The sequence below is a fragment of the Oncorhynchus masou genome, unplaced genomic scaffold, assembly GCF_036934945.1.
Source record: "Oncorhynchus masou masou isolate Uvic2021 unplaced genomic scaffold, UVic_Omas_1.1 unplaced_scaffold_897, whole genome shotgun sequence".
Taxonomy (NCBI): domain Eukaryota; kingdom Metazoa; phylum Chordata; class Actinopteri; order Salmoniformes; family Salmonidae; genus Oncorhynchus; species Oncorhynchus masou.
The window spans coordinates 72,500-96,226 of NW_027015440.1; the positions used below are offsets into that span (position 1 = coordinate 72,500).

The window sequence follows — 23,727 nt, forward strand, 5'->3', positions numbered from 1 at the left end:
ACCTTTCCAATATGTTAATGAGTTAGACTCCTTGTTCCAACAGCCTCAGTCAGCAACTTAACTTCCACCTGCCAGTGAAGAACAAAAGTTGGCCACATTTCTCCAGGTCTCACCCCAAACTGCTCAGCAAAACCATTTGAAACAAAGTGTGACACCTTTCCTCGTTTAGCTACTTTACGACTGAGCTGAGCCTGGAATCAATCTGTCTCCCATCGGATCAACCCCATGTTTTATTTATTCAATATTCCATCAGCGTCGTCCGCCTGGAGAACCCGGCCCCAAATCTGCGTCCCAAATCGCACCTTATACCCTGTACGTAGTGCACTACTTTTGACCTGAGCCCTATGTGCACTAAATACGGAGCAGGTTGTCATTTGGGACAGGACCCATGTCAGCCAGGTAATGGGATCTCATCTCCTCCTGATCGTTGAGGAATGATCCATACTGGATCTGGCTGGCTCCTCAATGGACTTGGCATTTCTGTTCTCTCTGTCTCTTTATTCTCTCTCTCTCTGAGTCGCCCCCCCCCCTCCCCCTGCTATTCAAAGGATTGAAATTAGGCTCCGGTTGTAACAGGGTTAGAGTTGTGTGCTCTCTGTAAATGTCAACTGAAATGAATATGTAAATGAGCGGCGGCTGGCATGGAGCAATGCTGAACTGCTGGAAGTGCTGCTGGTCCCATTTCTGATTTCAACTCCTGGTGGTAAAACCTTTCGTCTGAGGACCGTCAGGCAGACGAGATGTGTGGTGAAGTCGGAGCCTGTATAATCATAAAGTGTCTCTGAGTTGTGAGGATCTACGATCAGCTTCCTTCTGTTGCATGTCATCTGACTCATTATGTTCTTCATGTACATGCAACTGTATTTGGTGAATTCAGGGGGATTCTAAGGTCTCTGACTGTGTTGATTTCCTCCACAGAGAAAGACGTGAACAGGACAGATCGGACCAACACTTTCTACGAAGGACAAGACAACCCCGGACTGATCCTGCTGCACGATGTCCTCATGACCTACTGCATGTATGACTTTGACCTGGGTAAGACCACGCTTGTCATACTGAATGACTTTGACCTGGGTAAGACCACGCTTGTCGTACTGAATGACGTTGACCTGGGTAAGACCAAGCTTGTCATACTGAATGACTTTGACCTGGGTAAGACCAAGCTTGTCATACTGAATGACTTTGACCTGGGTAAGACCACGCTTGTCATACTGAATGACTTTGACCTGGGTAAGACCAAGCTTGTCATACTGAATGACTTTGACCTGGGTAAGACCAAGCTTGTCATACTGAATGACTTTGACCTGGGTAAGACCACGCTTGTCATACTGAATGACTTTGACCTGGGTAAGACCAAGCTTGTCATACTGAATGACTTTGACCTGGGTAAAACCAAGCTTGTCATACTGAATGACTTTGACCTGGGTAAGACCAAGCTTGTCGTACTGAATGACTTTGACCTGGGTAAGACCAAGCTTGTCGTACTGAATGACTTTGACCTGGGTAAGACCACGCTTGTCATACTGTATGACTTTGACCTGGGTAAGACCACGCTTGTCATACTGAATGACTTTGACCTGGGTAAGACCACGCTTGTCATACTGAATGACTTTGACCTGGGTAAGACCACGCTTGTCATACTGAATGACTTTGACCTGGGTAAGACCAAGCTTGTCATACTGAATGACTTTGGCCTGGGTAGGACAAAGCTTGTCATACTGCATGACTTTGACCTGGGTAAGACCACGCTTGTCATACTGAATGACTTTGACCTGGGTAAGACCACGCTTGTCATACTGCATGACTTTGACCTGGGTAAGACGAAGCTTGTAAGACGTGATCAGTGGAGGCTGCTGAGGGGAGGACGGCTCATAATAAAGGCTGGAGTGGAGTGACTGGAATGTTATCAAACACATGGAAACCATGTGTTTGATGTTGATACCATTCCTCTGATTCCGCTCCAGCCATTACCACGAGCCTGTCCTCCCTAATTAAGGTGCCACCAACCTCCTGTGGTCAAGATTGTGTTGGAATGAAAACTCTCCAGAACTGTTTCAAATCCTCTCTCTGTCACCACCAGGCTTAGGCTGGCTGGCTGACTGACTGACTTGCTGACTGACTTGCTGACTGACTTGCTAGCTGGCTGGCTGACTGGCTGATTTGCTGACTGGCTGGCTGATTGACTGGCTGGCTAGCTGACTGGCTGGCTGACTTGCTGACTGGCTGGCTGACTAGCTGGCTGACTTACTGGCTGGCTGACTTACTGGCTGGCTGACTTACTGGCTGGCCGGCTGGCTGATTGACTGGCTGACTGGCTGACTGACTGACTGGCTGGCTGACTTGCTGACTGACTTACTGGCTGGCTGACTTGCTGACTGACTTACTGGCTGGCTGACTTGCTGACTGGCTGACTGACTGACTGGCTGGCTGACTTGCTGACTGGCTGACTTACTGGCTGGCTGGCTGGCTGATTGACTGACTGGCTGACTGACTGGCTGGCTGACTGGCTGGCTGGCTGAACCGGGTTGTTTTCTCTCTGTCACCAGGCTATGTCCAGGGTATGAGTGACCTGCTGTCTCCGATCCTCTATGTGATGGAGGACGAGGTGGACGCCTTCTGGTGCTTTGTCTCCTTCATGGACCAGATGGTGAGACTGACGACATAGAACTAGATATACTAGAACAGACATAACTAAATAAGACCATAGAAATAGGCTAGATAAACTAGCAGGGACATAACCTGTTAGTGGTTTGTCTCCTTTATGGACCAGATGGTGAGACTGACAACATAGAACTAGATATACTAGAACAGACATAACTTAATAAGACCATAGAAATAGGCTAGATAAACTAGCAGGGACATAACCTGTTAGTGGTTTGTCTCCTTCATGGACCAGATGGGTAAAACTGAGAACATCTGAATTGTTAGAACATACGTAACACAGAAATATAAATACTAGAATGGACAAAGCCCCTCAGACCAAAGCAAATTAAATGAGGATGTCCATTCTAGTCATTCCATGTCTGTGGGTGAGACCTTCACTTACCTCTGTGTAGGTATATGACAGCACAGTTCTTCCTGTTTAACGAGAGAGGGAGGCCAAGTGTTGGTAGAGTGAGACCTGACCAAGCTGGGTTCCCATGGTGCATTTCACAAAGGATGCATCCAAGACCACCCTCTCATAGCCTCCACCAATAGCTGAGCAGAGCCCTGACACTTTGTGATGTCACTCCAGCTTCCCGTCTGTTCTGTTACGACACCATCCAGCTTCCTGTCTGTTCTGTTAACGACACCAACCAGCTTCCTGTCTGTTCTGTTACGACACCATCCAGCTTCCTGTCTGTTCTGTTACGAAACGATCCAGCTTCCTGTCTGTTCTATTACGACACCATCCAGCTTCCTGTCTGTTCTGTTACGACACCATCCAGCTTCCTGTCTGTTCTGTTACGACACCATCCAGCTTCCTGTCTGTTCTGTTACGACACCATCCAGCTTCCTGTCTGTTCTGTTACGACACCATCCAGCTTCCTGTCTGTTCTGTTACGACACCATCCAGCTTCCTGTCTGTTCTGTTACGACACCATCCAGCTTCCTGTCTGTTCTGTTACGACACCATCCAGCTTCCTGTCTGATCTGTTACGAAACCATCCAGCTTCCTGTCTGTTCTGTTACGACACCATCCAGCTTCCTGTCTGTTCTGTTACGAAACCATCCAGCTTCCTGTCTGTTCTGTTACGACACCATCCAGCTTCCTGTCTGTTCTGTTACGAAACCATCCAGCTTCCTGTCTGTTACGACATTATCCAGCTTCCTGTCTGTTCTCTGTTACGAAACCATCCAGCTTCCTGTCTGTTCTGTTGCGAAACCATCCAGCCTCCTGTCTGTCACGACACCACCCAGCCTCCTGTCTGTTCTGTCACGACACCATCCAGCCTCCAGTCTGTCACGACACCATCCAGCCTCCAGTCTGTCATGACACCATCCAGCCTCCAGTCTGTCACGACACCATCCAGCCTCCAGTCTGTCACGACCCCATCCAGCCTCCAGTCTGTCACGACACATCCAGCCTCCAGTCTGTCACGACACCATCCAGCCTCCAGTCTGTCACGACACATCCAGCCTCCAGTCTGTCACGACACCATCCAGCCTCCTGTCTGTCACGACACCATCCAGCCTCCAGTCTGTCACGACACCATCCAGCCTCCAGTCTGTCACGACACCATCTAGCCTCCAGTCCGTCACGACACCATCCAGCCTCCAGTCTGTCACGACACCATCCAGCCTCCAGTCTGTCACGACACCATCCAGCCTCCAGTCTGTCACGACACCATCCAGCCTCCAGTCTGTCACGACACCATCCAGCCTCCTGTCTGTCACGACACCACCCAGCCTCCTGTCTGTTCTCTGTCACGACACCACCCAGCCTCCTGTCTGTTCTCTGTCACGACACCACCCAGCCTCCAGTCTATCACGACACCATCCAGCCTCCTGTCTGTCACGACACCACCCAGCCTCCTGTCTGTTCTCTGTCACGACACCACCCAGCCTCCAGTCTGTCACGACACCACCCAGCCTCCAGTCTGTCACGACACCACCCTGCCTCCTGTCTGTCACGACACCATCCAGCCTCCTGTCTGTCACGACACCACCCAGCCTCCTGTCTGTTCTCTGTCACGACACCACCCAGCCTCCAGTCTGTCACGACACCACCCAGCCTCCAGTCTGTCACGACACCATCCAGCCTCCAGTCTGTCACGACACCACCCAGCCTCCAGTCTGTCACGACACCACCCAGCCTCCAGTCTGTCACGACACCATCCAGCCTCCTGTCTGTTCTCTGTCACGACACCACCCAGCCTCCTGTCTGTCACGACACCACCCAGCCTCCTGTCTGTTCTCTGTCACGACACCATCCAGCCTCCAGTCTATCACGACACCATCCAGCCTCCTGTCTGTCACGACACCACCCAGCCTCCTGTCTGTTCTCTGTCACGACACCACCCAGCCTCCTGTCTGTTCTCTGTCACGACACCACCCAGCCTCCAGTCTATCACGACACCATCCAGCCTCCTGTCTGTCACGACACCACCCAGCCTCCTGTCTGTTCTCTGTCACGACACCACCCAGCCTCCAGTCTGTCACGACACCACCCAGCCTCCAGTCTGTCACGACACCACCCTGCCTCCTGTCTGTCACGACACCATCCAGCCTCCTGTCTGTCACGACACCACCCAGCCTCCTGTCTGTTCTCTGTCACGACACCACCCAGCCTCCAGTCTGTCACGACACCACCCAGCCTCCAGTCTGTCACGACACCATCCAGCCTCCTGTCTGTCACGACACCATCCAGCCTCCTGTCTGTCACGACACCATCCAGCCTCCAGTCTGTCACGACACCACCCAGCCTCCAGTCTGTCACGACACCACCCAGCCTCCAGTCTGTCACGACACCATCCAGCCTCCAGTCTGTCACGACACCATCCAGCCTCCTGTCTGTTCTCTGTCACGACACCACCCAGCCTCCTGTCTGTCACGACACCACCCAGCCTCCTGTCTGTTCTCTGTCACGACACCATCCAGCCTCCAGTCTATCACGACACCACCCAGCCTCCAGTCTGTCACGACACCATCCAGCCTCCAGTCTGTCACGACACCACCCAGCCTCCAGTCTGTCACGACACCACCCAGCCTCCAGTCTGTCACGACACCATCCAGCCTCCAGTCTGTCACGACACCATCCAGCCTCCTGTCTGTTCTCTGTCACGACACCACCCAGCCTCCTGTCTGTTCTCTGTCACGACACCACCCAGCCTCCAGTCTGTCACGACACCACCCAGCCTCCAGTCTGTCACGACACCACCCAGCCTCCAGTCTGTCACGACACCACCCAGCCTCCAGTCTGTCACGACACCACCCTGCCTCCTGTCTGTCACGACACCACCCAGCCTCCTGTCTGTACTCTGTCACGACACCACCCAGCCTCCAGTCTGTCACGACACCACCCAGCCTCCAGTCTGTCACGACACCACCCAGCCTCCAGTCTGTCACGACACCACCCAGCCTCCTGTCTGTCACGACACCACCCAGCCTCCTGTCTGTCACGACACCATCCAGCCTCCTGTCTGTCACGACACCATCCAGCCTCCTGTCTGTCACGACACCACCCAGCCTCCTGTCTGTTCTCTGTCACGACACCACCCAGCCTCCATTCTGTCACGACACCACCCAGCCTCCTGTCTGTTCTCTGTCACGACACCATCCAGCCTCCTGTCTGTCACGACACCATCCAGCCTCCTGTCTGTCACGACACCACCCAGCCTCCTGTCTGTTCTCTGTCACGACACCACCCAGCCTCCAGTCTGTCACGACACCACCCAGCCTCCTGTCTGTTCTCTGTCACGACACCATCCAGCCTCCAGTCTGTCACGACACCATCCAGCCTCCAGTCTGTCACGACACCACCCAGCCTCCTGTCTGTCACGACACCACCCAGCCTCCAGTCTGTCACGACACCACCCAGCCTCCAGTCTGTCACAACACCATCCAGCCTCCTGTCTGTCACGACACCATCCAGCCTCCTGTCTGTTTCCTCTATTCTTTCTTCCAGATAGCTGCTGAAGTAATTTAAAGGGGATTTCGTGTTCATTAACCATCCAGAGCTTTATAGATACTGTAGCCCAGGGCTGGTCTACCCTGGTAAACAGCTACACACAGGTTAGGGTAAACAGCAATCATGTTATTATTACTCGGCTGAGTGGTCTTGTACCTGACAGGCCCTTGTTATTCAAAGAAAACCCAAAGACCTTGTCATCTCCAGCACTGTAGCTGTCATCCCATCCATTAATACATCAAACATGGCAACATCAGGGTTATTGATTTAAACGCCAGATAGCAACTTGTTAGTGAGGAAGGCAAAAGGAAGCCTGGTGATTGAGGAGCAGAGAGAATCAATGTGGTGTTATGTGACGGGCTGGCTGGCCGACTGGCTGGCAGGCTGGCCGACTGGCTGGCAGGCTGGCTGGCTGGCTGGCCGACTGGCTGGCTGGCTGGCTGGCTGGCAGGCTGGCCGGCTGGCTGGCCGGCAGGCTGGTCGACTGGCTGGCTGGCTGGCCGACTGGCTGGCTGGCTGGCTGGCTGGCAGGCTGGCTGGCCGGCTGGCTGGCTGGCTGGCCGACTTGCTGGCAGGCTGGCCGACTGGCTGGCTGGCCGACTGGCTGGCTGAATGGCCGGATGGCCGACTGACTGGATGGCCGACTGACTGGCTGGCTGAATGCCGGCACGCTTCATCTGGCAGTCCGACGGACGAATCTGGGTTTGGCGGATGCCAAGATTTACACTACCTGCCCCATGCATAGTGCCAACTGTAAATTGTGGAGGAGGAGCAATAATGAATACAGAAATGCTTTGTCAAGATCGGTATGGGAAGAACTTGACTGGTCTGCACGGAGCCCTGACCTCAACCCCCAATCGAACAACTTTAGGATGAATTGGAACGCCGACTGCGGGCCAGGCCGGATCAGTGCCCGACCTCACCAATGCTCTTGTGACTGAATGAAAGAAAGTCCCCCACAGCAATGTTCCAACATCTAGTGGAAAGCCTTCCCAGAAGAGTGGAGGCTGTTATAGCAGCAATGTTCCAACATCTAGTGGAAAGCCTTCCCAGAAGAGTAGAGACTGTTATAGCAGCAATGTTCCAACATCTAGTGGAAAGCCTTCCCAGAAGAGTGGAGGCTGTTATAGCAGCAATGTTCCAACATCTAGTGGAAAGCCTTCCCAGAAGAGTGGAGGCTGTTATAGCAGCAATGTTCCAACATCTAGTGGAAAGCCTTCCCAGAAGAGTGGAGGCTGTTATAGCAGCAATGTTCCAACATCTAGTGGAAAGCCTTCCCAGAAGAGTGGAGGCTGTTATAGCAGCAATGTTCCAACATCTAGTGGAAAGCCTTCCCAGAAGAATGGAGGCTGTTATAGCAGCAATGTTCCAACATCGAGTGGAAAGCCTTCCCAGAAGAGTGGAGGCTGTTATAGCAGCAATGTTCCAACATCGAGTGGAAAGCCTTCCCAGAAGAATGGAGGCTGTTATAGCAGCAATGTTCCGACATCTAGTGGAAAGCCTTCCCAGAAGAGTGGAGGCTGTTATAGCAGCAATGTTCCAACATCTAGTGGAAAGCCTTCCCAGAAGAGTGGAGGCTGTTATAGCAGCAATGTTCCAACATCTAGTGGAAAGCCTTCCCAGAAGAGTGGAGGCTGTTATAGCAGCAATGTTCCAACATCTAGTGGAAAGCCTTCCCAGAAGAGTAGAGACTGTTATAGCAGCAATGTTCCAACATCTAGTGGAAAGCTTTCCCAGAAGAGTAGAGACTGTTATAGCAGCAAAAGGGGGGACCAACTCCATGTTGATGCCCATGATTTTGTAATGAGATGTTTGACGAGCTGGCATCCACATAGTGTTGATCGTGTCGTCTGTATAGTGTGAATGTATTTCTATTCTGTCTAAACTCTCAGCACCAGAACTTTGAGGAGCAGATGCAGGGAATGAAGACTCAACTGATCCAGCTCAGCACTCTGCTACGACTACTGGACCTGTCCTTCTGGAACTACCTGGGTGAGGGGAGCACACACACACACACACACTCTGCTACGACTACTGGACCTGTCCTTCTGGAACTACCTGGGTGAGGGGAACACACACACACACACACACACACACACACACACACACACACACACACACACACACACACACACACACACACACACACACACACACACTCTGCTACGACTACTGGACCTGTCCTTCTGGAACTACCTGGGTGAGGGACACACACACACACACACACACACACACACTGCTACGACTGCTGGACCTGTCCTTCTGGAACTCCCTGGGTGAGGGGAACACACACACACACACACACACACACACACACTGCTACGACTACTGGACCTGTCCTTCTGGAACTACCTGGGTGAGGGGAACACACACACACCACACACACACACACACACACACACACACTCTGCTATGACTACTGGACCTGTCCTTCGGGAACTACCTGGGTGAGGGACACACACACACACACTCTGCTACGACCACTGGACCTGTCCTTCTGGAACTACCTGGGTGAGGGACACACACACACACACACACACACACACACACACACACACACACACACACACACACACACTGCTACAACTACTGGACCTGTCCTTCTGGAACTACCTGGGTGAGGGGAACACACACACACACACACACACACACACACTGCTACGACTACTGGACCTGTCCTTCTGGAACTACCTGGGTGAGGGACACACACACACACACACACACACTGCTATGACTACTGGACCTGTCCTTCTGGAACTTCCTGGGTGAGGGGAACACACACACACACACACACACACACACACACACACTGCTACGACTACTGGACCTGTCCTTCTGGAACTACCTGGGTGAGGGACACACACACACACACACACACACACACACTGCTACAACTACTGGACCTGTCCTTCTGGAACTACCTGGGTGAGGGGAACACACACACAAACAAGGCATGCTTTAAAAAATAAAATCCTTACAGAAAATTACATTTTAGCGTCAATTATTGGAGTCTGGGTAGTCCAGTCCCTCCCTAATGAACAACACCCATTACTGCCATTTAGAATCCACGGAATAGAACGTTCACCGTGACAACGGAACACACATTCATCCTCGTCATAAGTGTACTAGATAATCACCTTGATGGAGCCAGTGAAACATTGCCCTTGTGCTTTCTCTCTCACAAGTGCCGACGCCACATTTTGTCTTCGAAAGAAAAACAAGAGTTTATCCGAGTTTGACTAAGACTTCCTAATGAGATAAATATGGTGTGTTCTGTTTGGAAAAGTCTCCTATTTGCTAGAGGTCATAGGGGTTAGCCGCATCCCTAAACAGTCCCTGATAAGTTGTTTTGAATTAGGCTGTTTAAATGCGGCGAGCGCTACCGTGCAGTCTGATTGGGACGATGTTGATTTATCACCGCGTACTTTATAGTCATTAATTTTCTAGATTAATTTGGGTTCGCTCAGCCACCCTACAAAAACTGGTCTGCTGTTCGTTACCGCGCCGGATAACAACAACTGCTCCTTCGGAATTTAGAGAGCTTCCAAGAACAATAAACCAAGGAAATTCAATAATATGTAAATGAAATGTGCTATTTATCGCTTTAATTTGAGCTGGAAAGGTTAGATTGAGGGCAGGAAGAGAACGACAGTGATGGACGTGATTGTCTTTTGCGGGGGGGTGCCGGGGGGGGGAAGAGATAGCGAGGGGACGTAAGAGGCTTAAGGTCTATGATTGGTTGACTTTAATTTACGAGGCTCCACTTCCTCACTATTGATATTCCTTCAGCTCCTTGATCAGAGATACTCACAACTCTGACACACAGTGGATTTAACCCCCTCAGGGATGGCTGGATCTCTGCCCAATGGCTTTTCAGCTCATGATGTCTGAAGGCAATACCTGAGGTGTTGTCGGGTTCCCTTCATTCTAACCTTATGTTAGAGGCTACCTGTACTTCTGCTAACCTCGTGTGTGTGTGTGTGTGTGTCCATCTTACAGTGGCCCAGGACTCTGGTCACCTGTACTTCTGCTAACCTCGTGTGTGTGTGTGTGTGTGTGTGTGTGTGTGTGTGTGTGTGTGTGTCTCCATCTTACAGTGGCCCAGGACTCTGGTCACCTGTACTTCTGCTAACCTCGTGTGTGTGTGTGTGTGTGTGTGTGTGTGTGTGTGTGTGTCCATCTTACAGTGGCCCAGGACTCTGGTCACCTGTACTTCTGCTAACCTCTGTTTGTGTGTGTGTCCATCTTACAGTGGCCCAGGACTCTGGTCACCTGTACTTCTGCTAACCTCTGTTTGTGTGTGTGTGTGTCTCCATCTTACAGTGGCCCAGGACTCTGGTCGCCTGTACTTCTGCTAACCTCGTGTGTGTGTGTGTCCATCTTATAGTGGCCCAGGACTCTGGTCACCTGTACTTCTGCTAACCTCGTGTGTGTGTGTGTGTGTGTGTCTCCATCTTACAGTGTCCCAGGACTCTGGTCGCCTGTACTTCTGCTAACCTCGTGTGTGTGTGTCCATCTTACAGTGGCCCAGGACTCTGGTCACCTGTACTTCTGCTAACCTTGTGTGTGTGTGTGTGTGTGTGTGTGTGTCCATCTTACAGTGGCCCAGGACTCTGGTCACCTGTACTTCTGCTTCCGCTGGCTCCTGATTCGCTTCAAGAGAGAACTGAGTTTCCCTGATGTTCTGCGTCTTTGGGAGGTGAGTCCCAGACATTCAAGGCGTTTTACCGTTAATCAATCGTCTGTTCTCTAATGATCCATCAGCCCACACAGTCAATCCAGCCAATCAATCAAAGAGGCCAATCAGTCATTACAGTGAGCACTTGATCAATCAGTGGCCTCTCTCTGTCCCCTGACTCTCTGGTCCTGCTGCTCCTCAGTCTCTCCTCCTCTTCTCCTGCTCTCCTCCTCCTCCTCCTAACTCCCCGTAGAGGAATCGGTAACCTGATTAAAGGGCCCATAGTTTAGTTTTCATTTCATCATCTCTCCATTCGTCCAGAGGCATTGCGAGAAAACACAAGCCAATTAGCATTAATTTAATTATGTTTCACAGAATCACAACAATTAGTTTTATTCATCAGACATAATGATGCAGATACTGTGTCTCTCACACACACACCGACTCTGATCGTCTCTGGGTTGACTTCAGGTAATGTGGACCGGGCTGCCATGCCAGAACTTCCACCTGCTGGTGTGCTGTGCCATCCTGGACTCAGAGAAACACCAGATTATGGAGAAACAATATGGCTTCAATGAGATCCTCAAGGTGTGTGTTCTGACGTTTTTGTCTATGTGTGTGTTCACTTGTAGCTGTCTCTGTGTGAGTGCAAGGTTGGTTGGGTCAACATTATACTAAATATGACCTAACCTACCTCCTAAAATAAAAAGGGTCCTTTTAACTCCTATCAGAGGAGAGTGGGGGGGGGGAAGAGGAGAGTGGGGGGAGAGAAGAGGAGAGTGGGGGGGAAAGAGGAGAGTGGGGGGAGAAGAGGAGAGTGGGGGGAGAAGAGGAGAGTGGGGGGAGAAGAGGAGAGTGTGGGGGGGGGAGAAGAGGAGAGTGTGGGGGGGGAGAAGAGGAGAGTGTGGGGGGGGAGAAGAGGAGAGTGGGGGGAGAAGAGGAGAGTGGGGGGAGAAGAGGAGAGGAGAGTGGGAGGAGAAGAGTAGAGTGGGGAGGAGAAGAGGAGAGTGGGGACAGCACTACAGACACATTGATGTCTGGTCCCCTCTGTCTTTTAGTGGTGTTCAACCACTCACTATTAAAAGTCTCCATCTAAATGTACTGATGACGGTCAATGAAACCATAGAACTAGTTTTTCCCCCGTTTTCTCAATAGTGGAATGGGATTGTTTTAGTGCTCAGTGTAACGGATGTGAAACGGCTAGCTTAGTTAGCGGTGTTCGTGCTAAATAGCGTTTCAATCGGTGACGTCACTTGCTCTGAGACCTTGAAGTAGTAGTTCCCCTTGCTCTGCAAGGGCCGCGGCTTTTGTGAAGCGATGGGTAACGATGCTTCGAGGGATGAGTGTTGATGTGTGCAGAGGGTCCCTGGTTCGCGCCCGTGTCGGGGCGAGGGGACGGTCTAAAGTTATACTGTCACATTGATGCTGTTGACCCGGATCACTGGTTGCTGCGGAAAAGGAGGTCAAAAGGGGGGTGAGTGTAACGGATGTGAAACGGCTAGCTTAGTTAGCGGTGTGTGCAGAGGGTCCCTGGTTTGCGCCCGGGTATGGGTGAGGGGACGGTCTAAAGTTATACTGTTACACATGTTTAGTGTCTTTGTATATTGAAAATGACTAATGGTAGGTCTGGTAATCTCTCTAGAAATACAGGCTGATGTAATCAGGAGTTATCTTGGCTGTGGCATATACATGTAAGGATGCTTGGAACCGTTTTAAATCATTCAGCATTTTACCTTGAGGTTACTTCCTGATGTGATCACAGCTGTTCTTTCTGCAGTTGGTAGACAGCTAGTAGATGGTAACCATGGAGACCTTGCAGGCTCTATCTATACAGTAGCTAAAACACCAGGTGGGAGACAGCTAGTAGATGGTAACCATGGAGACCTTGCAGGCTCTATCTATACAGTAGCTACAACACCAGGTGGGAGACAGTTGGGAGACAGCTAGTAGATGGTAACCATGGAGACCTTGCAGGCTCTATCTATACAGTAGCTACAACACCAGGTGGGAGACAGTTAGTAGACAGCTAGTAGATGGTAACCATGGAGACCTTGCAGGCTCTATCTATACAGTAGCTACAACACCAGGTGGGGGAGGGAGGTGGCAGTAGATAGGGGGAGAAAGAGAGTGGGGAGAGCGAGGGAGAGGGAGAGAAAGTTGGAAGAGTGAGAGGGAAAGAGAGTGGTGAGAGAGAGAGAGAATGGGCTGTGTTTTATGATGTCTGAAGGAAGCAGTTAATTATCACCTAGCAGGAGCATGTGGTCTTCTAACTAACAGGCTCTCACTGCCTAGTCACATTACAACACACGTGTGTTATCCACACAGAACACTGGTTTCCAGTGTTGGAGTGTTTATCCGTGTCATCACTTTAGCACAGGGACGGGCAACTTCGGGTGGGGTGGGGGCCACCAAAAACCTCATCACGAGGGGACGCAGTGGCTCGCTGGTCTGCGTACCCACATCCATGTTCACACATGCAGTCAGAGCTGGCTCTAGCCTTTTGGAGGCCCTAAGCAACATTTTGTTGGAGGGCCCTGCCACCTTGCGGGCAAAACTTGTTTTAGCTGCCTCCCCTCTTGAAAGCCGGAGAGAGAAATTTTGACACATTTTGCAAAATGTGAAAAATGTTTGCAGTGTATAAGAATTTGTTCTTAAAATAAGAATGTGTTCTTAACTGACTTGCCTAGTTAAATAAAGGTAAAATAAACACTCTCATTTCCACTTATTACAGGACACTGATAATAACTTGTCCACTGGAGCTGTTGACTTCTGTTTCAACTTTCTCCTTCTGGTTCCTGAGAGAGTGATGGCACAAGACTTGCAAAGTCAAAATTAACACCCAAAACACAACAGCATTAACAACGTGTTAAGATCTGCATGACAACGTGTCAATTCCAACTCTCTCTTCGCCTGACTTTGTCTTCAGGACACTGTTCTGCTGGATTCCACCAAAATGAAAGCCCTAAAAAGCCTCCTCATGCTTTCGCCTGCCTTCACCGTCAGACCACAGGTTCCGAGAGCGGTTCCCAAGCCATGGCATCCTCACTCTGCTCTCCATCTCCTCCTTTGTCACCTGATAGGCAGGTTCCCAAGCCATGGCATCCTCACTCTGCTCTCCATCTCGTCCTTTGTCACCTGATAGGCAGATCACCTGATAGGCAGGTTCCCAAGCCATGGCATCCTCACTCTGCTCTCCATCTCCTCCTTTGTCACCCGATAGGCAGGTTCCCAAGCCATGGCATCCTCACTCTGCTCTCCATCTCCTCCTTTGTCACCTGATAGGCAGGTTCCCAAGCCATGGCATCCTCACTCTGCTCTCCATCTCCTCCTTTGTCACCTGATAGGCAGGTTCCCAAGCCATGGCATCCTCACTCTGCTCTCCATCTCCTCCTTTGTCACCTGATAGGCAGGTTCCCAAGCCATGGCATCCTCACTCTGCTCTCCATCTCTTCCTTTGTCACCTGATAGGCAGGTTCCCAAGCCATGGCATCCTCACTCTGCTCTCCATCTCCTCCTTTGTCACCTGATAGGCAGGTTCCCAAGCCATGGCATCCTCACTCTGCTCTCCATCTCCTCCTTTGTCACCTGATAGGCAGGTTCCCAAGCCATGGCATCCTCACTCTGCTCTCCATCTCGTCCTTTGTCACCTGATAGGCAGGTTCCCAAGCCATGGCATCCTCACTCTGCTCTCCATCTCCTCCTTTGTCACCTGATAGGCAGGTTCCCAAGCCATGGCATCCTCACTCTGCTCTCCATCTCCTCCTTTGTCACCTGATAGGCAGGTTCCCAAGCCATGGCATCCTCACTCTGCTCTCCATCTCCTCCTTTGTCACCCGATAGGCAGGTTCCCAAGCCATGGCATCCTCACTCTGCTCTCCATCTCCTCCTTTGTCACCTGATAGGCAGGTTCCCAAGCCATGGCATCCTCACTCTGCTCTCCATCTCCTCCTTTGTCACCTGATAGGCAGGTCACCCGATAGACAGGTCACCCGATAGACAGGTCACCCGATAGACAGGTCACCCGATAGACAGGTCACCCGATAGACAGGTCACCCGATATAGACAGGTCACCCGATAGGCAGGTCACCCGATAGGCAGGTCACCCGATAGGCAGGTCACCCGATAGGCAGGTCACCCGATAGGCAGGTCACCCGATAGGCAGGTCACCCGATAGGCAGGTCACCCGATAGGCAGGTCACCCGATAGGCAGGTCACCCGATAGGTAGGTCACCCGATATAGGCAGGTCACCCGATATAGGCAGGTCACCCGATAGACAGGTCACCCGATATAGACAGGTCACCCGATATAGGCAGGTCACCCGATATAGGCAGGTCACCCGATAGGCAGGTCACCCGATAGGCAGGTCACCCGATAGGCAGGTCACCCGATAGGCAGGTCACCCGATAGGCAGGTCACCCGATAGGCAGGTCACCCGATAGGTAGGTCACCCGATAGGCAGGTCACCCGATAGGCAGGTGCGTAGCCCTAATCAATGCTCCATCCTCTTGAGGTAACTCGGCACTGGATAGACTTTCACATCAATGCCTCCAACATGTTGTTTAAAGTACCATCTCACAACCTAACAACCTCACAACCTCACAGGTTTCTGGAAAGTTGACAATAGTGTCCAAAATGCCAACACGATCTCTGCTACTCTCACCATGATCTGGGTCTGTGTAATAGTCTCTATATTGGGCACAGTCAGCTGTCCTCCCTCTCCTACGAGCCATCTCCTGTAACAACATACACAGTCTCTGTGGATGATCCCATTCTATCACCCCCATCACCTTCCCTCTCACTTAACAGTCTACAGTTAGCTGTCCTCCTTCACCTACGAGCCATCTCCTGTAACAACATACACATCACCTTCCCTCTCACTTAACAGTCTACAGTTAGCTGTCCTCCCTCTCCTACGAGCCATCTCCTGTAACAACATACACATCACCTTCCCTCCCACTCAACAGTCTACAGTTAGCTGTCCTCCCTCTCCTACGAGCCATCTCCTGTAACAACATACACATCACCTTCCCTCCCACTCAACAGTCTACAGTTAGCTGTCCTCCCTCTCCTACGAGCCATCTCCTGTAACAACATACACAGTCTCTGTGGATGATCCCATTCTATCACCTCCATCACCTTCCCTCTCACTTAACAGTCTACAGTTAGCTGTCCTCCTTCACCTACGAGCCATCTCCTGTAACAACATACACATCACCTTCCCTCCCACTCAACAGTCTACAGTTAGCTGTCCTCCCTCTCCTACGAGCCATCTCCTGTAACAACATACACATCACCTTCCCTCCCACTCAACAGTCTACAGTTAGCTGTCCTCCCTCTCCTACGAGCCATCTCCTGTAACAACATACACAGTCTCTGTGGATGATCCCATTCTATCACCTCCATCACCTTCCCTCTCACTTAACAGTCTACAGTTAGCTGTCCTCCTTCTCCTACGAGCCATCTCCTGTAACAACATACACATCACCTTCCCTCTCACTTAACAGTCTACAGTTAGCTGTCCTCCTTCACCTACGAGCCATCTCCTGTAACAACATACACATCACCTTCCCTCCCACTAAACAGTCTACAGTTAGCTGTCCTCCCTCTCCTACGAGCCATCTCCTGTAACAACATACACATCACCTTCCCTCCCACTAAACAGTCTACAGTTAGCTGTCCTCCCTCTCCTACGAGCCATCTCCTGTAACAACATACACATCACCTTCCCTCCCACTAAACAGTCTACAGTTAGCTGTCCTCCCTCTCCTACGAGCCATCTCCTGTAACAACATACACATCACCTTCCCTCCCACTAAACAGTCTACAGTTAGCTGTCCTCCCTCTCCTACGAGCCATCTCCTGTAACAACATACACAGTCTCTGTGGATGATCCCATTCTATCACCTCCATCACCTTCCCTCCCACTTAAGTCTGATGTCAACATTCTCTCTCAATCACAGGCCCCATGTGTACCTCACTTCCTGCTACTGTGTGTGTGTGTGCGTTAGTCAATATACCTCAGTCCCTCCTCCTCCTGAGTGTGCGTGCGTGTGCGTGCGTGTGCGTGCGTGTGCGTGCGTGTGTGTGCGCGTGCGTGTGTGTGTTAGTCAATATACATCAGTCCCTCCTCCTCCTGAGTGTGTGTGTGTGCGTGTGTGTGCGTGTGTGTGCGTGCGTGCGTGCGTGTGTGCGTGTGTGTGTGTGTGTGTGTTAGTCAGTCAATATACATCAGTCTCTCCTCCGGAACAATGATCAGTCTTATGTTTCACGACACCTAAAAACCTGTTGACTTGATCAGGGAAGAGAGAAAGAAGACTGTTTAATAATTCACACCACCCTTGATGCTACTCGGACTGGGGTACAGAACCGTCCATCCGGTACGTTCTATGGCCTTGTGATGCTGGTCTCCATGCCATCTCCTTCACGTTCATCCTTGGGTGTTATCGCAAGACACAGACTATGAACCTTGTGTGCAACTAATTATACCGTATCGTCCAGCAATCTGAATGTATGATGCGATTTAACATTAATATTCTGATGACATGGTAAAACAGAAGAGAACAGAAATGGTTGACCCGAGCTATCATCCAGTGAGTTCTCCAATAACCTCCCTCTTGGAGGACACTTAAAGATAAGGTTTCTAGAGCCTTCCTGGGGCCTAATACGTTTTAAAGATAAGGGTTCTAGAGCCTTCCTGGGGCCTAATACATTTTAAAGAAAAGGTTTCTAGAGCCTTCCTGGGCCTAATACGTTTTAAAGATAAGGTTTCTAGAGCCTTCCTGGGCCTAATACATTTTAAAGATAAGGTTTCTAGAGCCTTCCTGGGCCTAATACATTTTAAAGATAAGGGTTCTAGAGCCTTCCTGGGCCTAATACATTTTAAAGATAAGGTTTCTAGAGCCTTCCTGGGCCTAATACATTTTAAAGAAAAGGTTTCTAGAGCCTTCCTGGGCCTAATACATTTTAAAGATAAGGGTTCTAGAGCCTTCCTGGGCCTAATACATTTTAAAGATAAGGTTTCTAGAGCCTTCCTGGGCCTAATACATTTTAAAGATAAGGGTTCTAGAGCCTTCCTGGGCCTAATACATTTTAAAGATAAGGTTTCTAGAGCCTTCCTGGGCCTAATACATTTTAAAGATAAGGTTTCTAGAGCCTTCCTGGGGGCCTAATACATTTTAAATATAAGGTTTCTAGAGCCTTCCTGGGCCTAATACATTTTAAAGATAAGGTTTCTAGAGCCTTCCTGGGCCTAATACATTTTAAAGATAAGGGTTCTAGAGCCTTCCTGGGCCTAATACATTTTAAAGATAAGGTTTCTAGAGCCTTCCTGGTCCTAATACATTTTAAAGATAAGGTTTCTAGAGCCTTCCTGGGGGCCTAATACATTTTAAAGATAAGGTTTCTAGAGCCTTCCTGGGCCTAATACATTTTAAAGATAAGGTTTCTAGAGCCTTCCTGGGGGCCTAATACATTTTAAAGATAAGGTTTCTAGAGCCTTCCTGGGCCTAATACATTTTAAAGATAAGGGTTCTAGAGCCTTCCTGGGCCTAATACATTTTAAAGATAAGGGTTCTAGAGCCTTCCTGGGCCTAATACATTTTAAAGATAAGGGTTCTAGAGCCTTCCTGGGCCTAATACATTTTAAAGATAAGGTTTCTAGAGCCTTCCTGGGCCTAATACATTTTAGCAGTGTCCCCATGCCTCCAGTTTGAGAGCGACTCTCTCTCGCTGAATCATAACTAAAACATTTTTATAAATTATCCGACCCAAATTTAGAATGACAGTCCTTAGTGCTTTACTTTGTCTTCTCAGACTAGCACACATCATCCCGGTTAGAATGTACATTTAGAAATGGGATCTTTTTATTGCCGGTAATAACTCTTCTCATTACAGCCTCCCGTTGTCCCTGTTTTGCTGTTGCGAGTGGCCTGGTAATGACAGATCGGTATCTCAATGCGTACTTAGTCTAAATTGTTGACAGTGTGTAGACCTCCATTCTCCCGGCACTTATAATTCTAGCGTCTTCTTCAGATGGCGTTGCAGTTCATCTTCCCAACGCCACTCTTGCCTGTCACAATGTCCCGGTTTCAATGTAAAGTAATGTTTTTCCCACAATTACAAGTCTCTCACCTGAGCCGCTATTTTTTTATTTGTAATTTGACCTTTATTTAACTCGGCAAGTCAGTTAAGAAAAAAAATCTTATTTTCAATGACGGTCTAGGAACAGTGGGTTATAACTGCCTGTTCAGGGGCAGAACGACAGATTTGTACCTTGTCAGCTCAGGGGTTTGAACTTGCAACCTTCCGGTTACTAGTTCAACGCTCTAACCACTAGGCTACCCTGTCTGGTCAATTTCTCCCATCAGCACGCTAGAAGTTTCTCTCTCCATGCTGACTCCACATGCGCGTTTTCAGCGCCCCTGCCGCCCGCACCCAGGTTTGGCTCGGACACAGATAAGTGTCAAAGGTCACCGTCACTTTGAACGCCTTTTGTCGCTTTTTCTGCAGCCGGTCTGGGAGGGTTTTAAGGTTCACACACACTGTTTGTGGCCAAATGATTCCTACATCTGTTAAGACACCGTCTGACGTCCCCTTCCATGATGACCTAAAGAGAGGACAGATCAGAACAACAGTTTTAGTTCGTTTCTGTTTCAGGAAATCCAGACAAGATTTGACTATATGACAAATGATTACATTCTTAATAATAGCATTTTCTCTAGGATAAATGTCAAATAACACAACAACATACTGTTACTGTTGAAACGGTCTTTCCTACTTAGTTCACACTCCCTTATTTTACTGGCTGCCGCTCTGAAGAGTTGCCAGGTCAGGGAGTTGACACCCTAACCCATTGGGGGGAACCCCAACACTCCCTTATTTTACTGGCTACCTCTGAAGAGTTGCCAGGTCAGGGAGTTGACACCCTAACCCATTGGGGGGAACCCCAACACTCCCTTATTTTACTGGCTACCTCTGAAGAGTTGCCAGGTCAGGGAGTTGACACCCTAACCCATTGGGGGGAACCCCAACACTCCCTTATTTTACTGGCTACCTCTGAAGAGTTGCCAGGTCAGGGAGTTGACACCCTAACCCATTGGGGGGAACCCCAACACTCCCTTATTTTACTGGCTACCTCTCTGAAGAGTTGCCAGGTCAGGGAGTTGACACCCTAACCCATCGGGGGGAACCCCAACACTCCCTTATTTTACTGGCTACCTCTCTGAAGAGTTGCCAGGTCAGGGAGTTGACACCTTCTTAACCCATCGGGGGGAACCCAACACTCCCTTATTTTACTGGCTACCTCTCTGAAGAGTTGCCAGGTCAGGGAGTTGACACCCTAACCCATTGGGGGGAACCCCAACACTCCCTTATTTTACTGGCTACCTCTCTGAAGAGTTGCCAGGTCAGGGAGTTGACACCCTAACCTATCGGGGGAACCCCAACACTCCCTTATTTTACTGGCTACCTCTCTGAAGAGTTGCCAGGTCAGGGAGTTGACACCCTAACCCATCGGGGGGAACCCCAACACTCCCTTATTTTACTGGCTACCTCTCTGAAGAGTTGCCAGGTCAGGGAGTTGACACCCTAACCCATCGGGGGGAACCCCAACACTCCCTTATTTTACTGGCTACCTCTCTGAAGAGTTGCCAGGTCAGGGAGTTAGCACCCTAACCCATCGGGGGGAACCCCAACACTCCCTTATTGTACTGGCTGCCTCTCTGAAGAGTTGCCAGGTCAGAGAGTTGACACCCTAACCCATCGGGGGAACCCCAACACTCCTTATTTTACTGGCTACCTCTCTGAAGAGTTGCCAGGCCAGGAGTTGACACCCTAACCCATCGGGGGAACCCCAACACTCCCTTATTTTACTGGCTACCTCTCTGAAGAGTTGCCAGGTCAGGGAGTTGACACCCTAACCCATCGGGGGGAACCCCAACACTCCCTTATTTTCCTGGCTACCTCTCTGAAGAGTTGCCAGGTCAGGGAGTTGACACCCTAACCCATCGGGGGGAACCCCAACACTCCCTTATTTTACTGGCTGCCTCTCTGAAGAGTTGCCAGGTCAGAGAGTTGGCACCCTAACCCATCGGGGGGAACCCCAACACTCCCTTATTTTACTGGCTACCTCGCTGAAGAGTTCCCAGGTCAGGGAGTTGACACCCTAACCCATCGGGGGGAACCCCAACACTCCCTTATTTTACTGGCTACCTCTCTGAAGAGTTGCCAGGTCAGTGAGTTGACACCCTAACTCATCGGGGGGAACCCCAACACTCCCTTATTTTACTGGCTACCTCTCTGAAGAGAGTTGCCAGGTCAGGGAGTTGACACCCTAACCCATCGGGGGGAACCCCAACACTCCCTTATTTTACTGGCTACCTCTCTGAAGAGTTGCCAGGTCAGGGAGTTAGCACCCTAACCCATCGGGGGGAACCCCAACACTCCCTTATTTTACTGGCTACCTCTCTGAAGAGTTGCCAGGTCAGGGAGTTAGCACCCTAACTCATCGGGGGGAACCCCAACACTCCAGTAGACCCATTCTGGTGAAATTGGTATCGAAACAAAGACACTAATGAAATCAGCAATACACACATCACACTCCATTTGGGGTAACTGTCAACCCTCATTAACATATATTTTATTTTATTATATTTTTCTTTCTATATGCAGACTGAACAAAATACATGTGTATATTTACCTAGAGACTAGGACCCTGGGAACTGGTCGTTTCCACTTTGAACACATGATTCACATCGTGATTTTAAAAAAACAAACACTGCATGTTAACTCAAAAATAAACAAATTCGAATACCCAATCTTCTTACAATTACAAATCTTGATAATTGTTTATTTTATTTATTTAACCTTTATTTAACCAGGCAAATCATAACTCCTTATGGAAATAATGTTACCTCATTAAGTAATGGTAGAATAGAGACAGGTGTTTCTCATTCATTTTGTAATTAAATCCCACATGTCCCCTTCATTGATCAAACACCGCTATGTAAAATGTTCCTGTCCCGCTGCTCGCGAGAGGATTGGTTGTTGCTCTTTTGAAAAAGATGCAAACGCTCGTATAGCCTCATTTCCTCCAACTGCAGCAGGCTTCATTCCTACTTCACACTCATTTTCCAATGTCCGATAGCTCCCTGTTTTTAGATGTGGGACAGTCTGCCTACGCTAAAGTATTTTTTTTTTTTGCTACTCAAAACACCAGTCTGAACGTTAACATTGAGTTCCTCTGTCCAGTGTCTGTGTTCTTTTGCACATCTTAATCTTTTATTTTCATTGGCCATTCTGAGATGTGGCTTTTTCTTTGCAACCCTGCCTAGAAGGCCAGCATCCCGATGTCTCCTCTTCACTGTTGATGTTGAGACTGGTGTTTTGCGAGTACTATTTAATGGAGCTGCCAGTTGAGGACTTGTGAGGCGTCTGTTTCTTAAACTAGACACTAGAAATGTACTTGTCCTCTTGCTCAGTTGTGCACCGGGGCCTCCAACTCCTCTTTCTATTCTGGTTAGAGCCTGTTTGCGTTGTTCTGTGACGGGAGTAGTACACAGCGTTGTACGAGATCTTAAGTTTCTTGGCAATTTCTCGCATGGAATAGCCTTAATTTCTCAGAACAAGAATAGACTGACGAGTTTCAAAAGACATTACCATTTTGAGCCTGTAGTTGAACCCACAAATGTTGATGCTCCAGATACTCAACTAGTTTAAAGAAGGCCAGTTTTATTTCTTTTTTTAAATCAGTTCAATAGTTTTCAGCTGTGCTAACATAATTGCAAAAGGGTATTCTAATGATCAATTAGCCTTTTTTTAAATGATAAACTTGGATTAGCTAACACAACATGCCATTGGGACACAGGAGTGATGGTTCCCGATAATGGGCCTAATTTAGATATTCCATAAAAAAATCAGCTGTTTCCAGCAACAATAGTCATTTACAACATTAACAGTGTCTACACTGTATTTCTGATCAGTTTGATGTTATTTTAAATGGACGAAAAATGTGCTTTAAAAAATAAATAAAACAAGGATGTTTTTTAGTGACCCCGATGTTTTGAACGGTTAGAATATGTTTTACTGATTTGCCCGCAGGCCGTCAGTTACCTGTCTCTGCTTTAGCAAGTCACCGATCAAAGAATGTTCTCCCTTCTTCTTTCCTCCCTTCTTCTTTCCTCCCTTCTTCTTTCCTCCCTTCTTCTTTCCTCCCTTCTTTTCACCCTTCTTCTTTCCTCCCTTCTTTTCTCCCTTCTTCTTTTCTCCCTTCTTCTTTCCTCCCTTCTTCTTTCCTCCCTTCTTCTTTCCTCCCTTCTTCTTTCCTCCCTTCTTTCCTCCCTTCTTCTTTCCTCCCTTCTTCTTTTCTCCCTTCTTCTTTCCTCCCTCCTTTCTCCTCCCTTCTTCTTTCCTCCCTTCTTCTTTCCTCCCTCCTTTTCTCCT

At 49.4% G+C, this 23,727-nt stretch overlaps 1 protein-coding gene across 4 annotated transcripts in view; it reads left to right on the plus strand.

The window, feature by feature from the left end:
- LOC135538042 (TBC1 domain family member 15-like) overlaps positions 1-23,727 on the plus strand; it is a 97,364-nt gene that overhangs the window by 64,489 nt on the left and 9,148 nt on the right. For 3 of the 4 annotated variants that reach the window (XR_010455317.1, XR_010455316.1, XM_064964036.1), the window contains exons 11-15: positions 919-1,035; positions 2,547-2,647; positions 8,503-8,602; positions 11,212-11,309; positions 11,760-11,876. Coding sequence is in view for 2 of the 4 variants with exons in the window: in XM_064964036.1 (XP_064820108.1) it covers positions 919-1,035; positions 2,547-2,647; positions 8,503-8,602; positions 11,212-11,309; positions 11,760-11,876 (533 nt within the window). In the remaining 2 variants the exon portion in view is untranslated. Of the gene's footprint in view, positions 1-918; positions 1,036-2,546; positions 2,648-8,502; positions 8,603-10,609; positions 11,190-11,211; positions 11,310-11,759; positions 11,877-23,727 lie in introns of those variants that run through there. The other variant, XM_064964038.1, reaches the window with a different exon arrangement.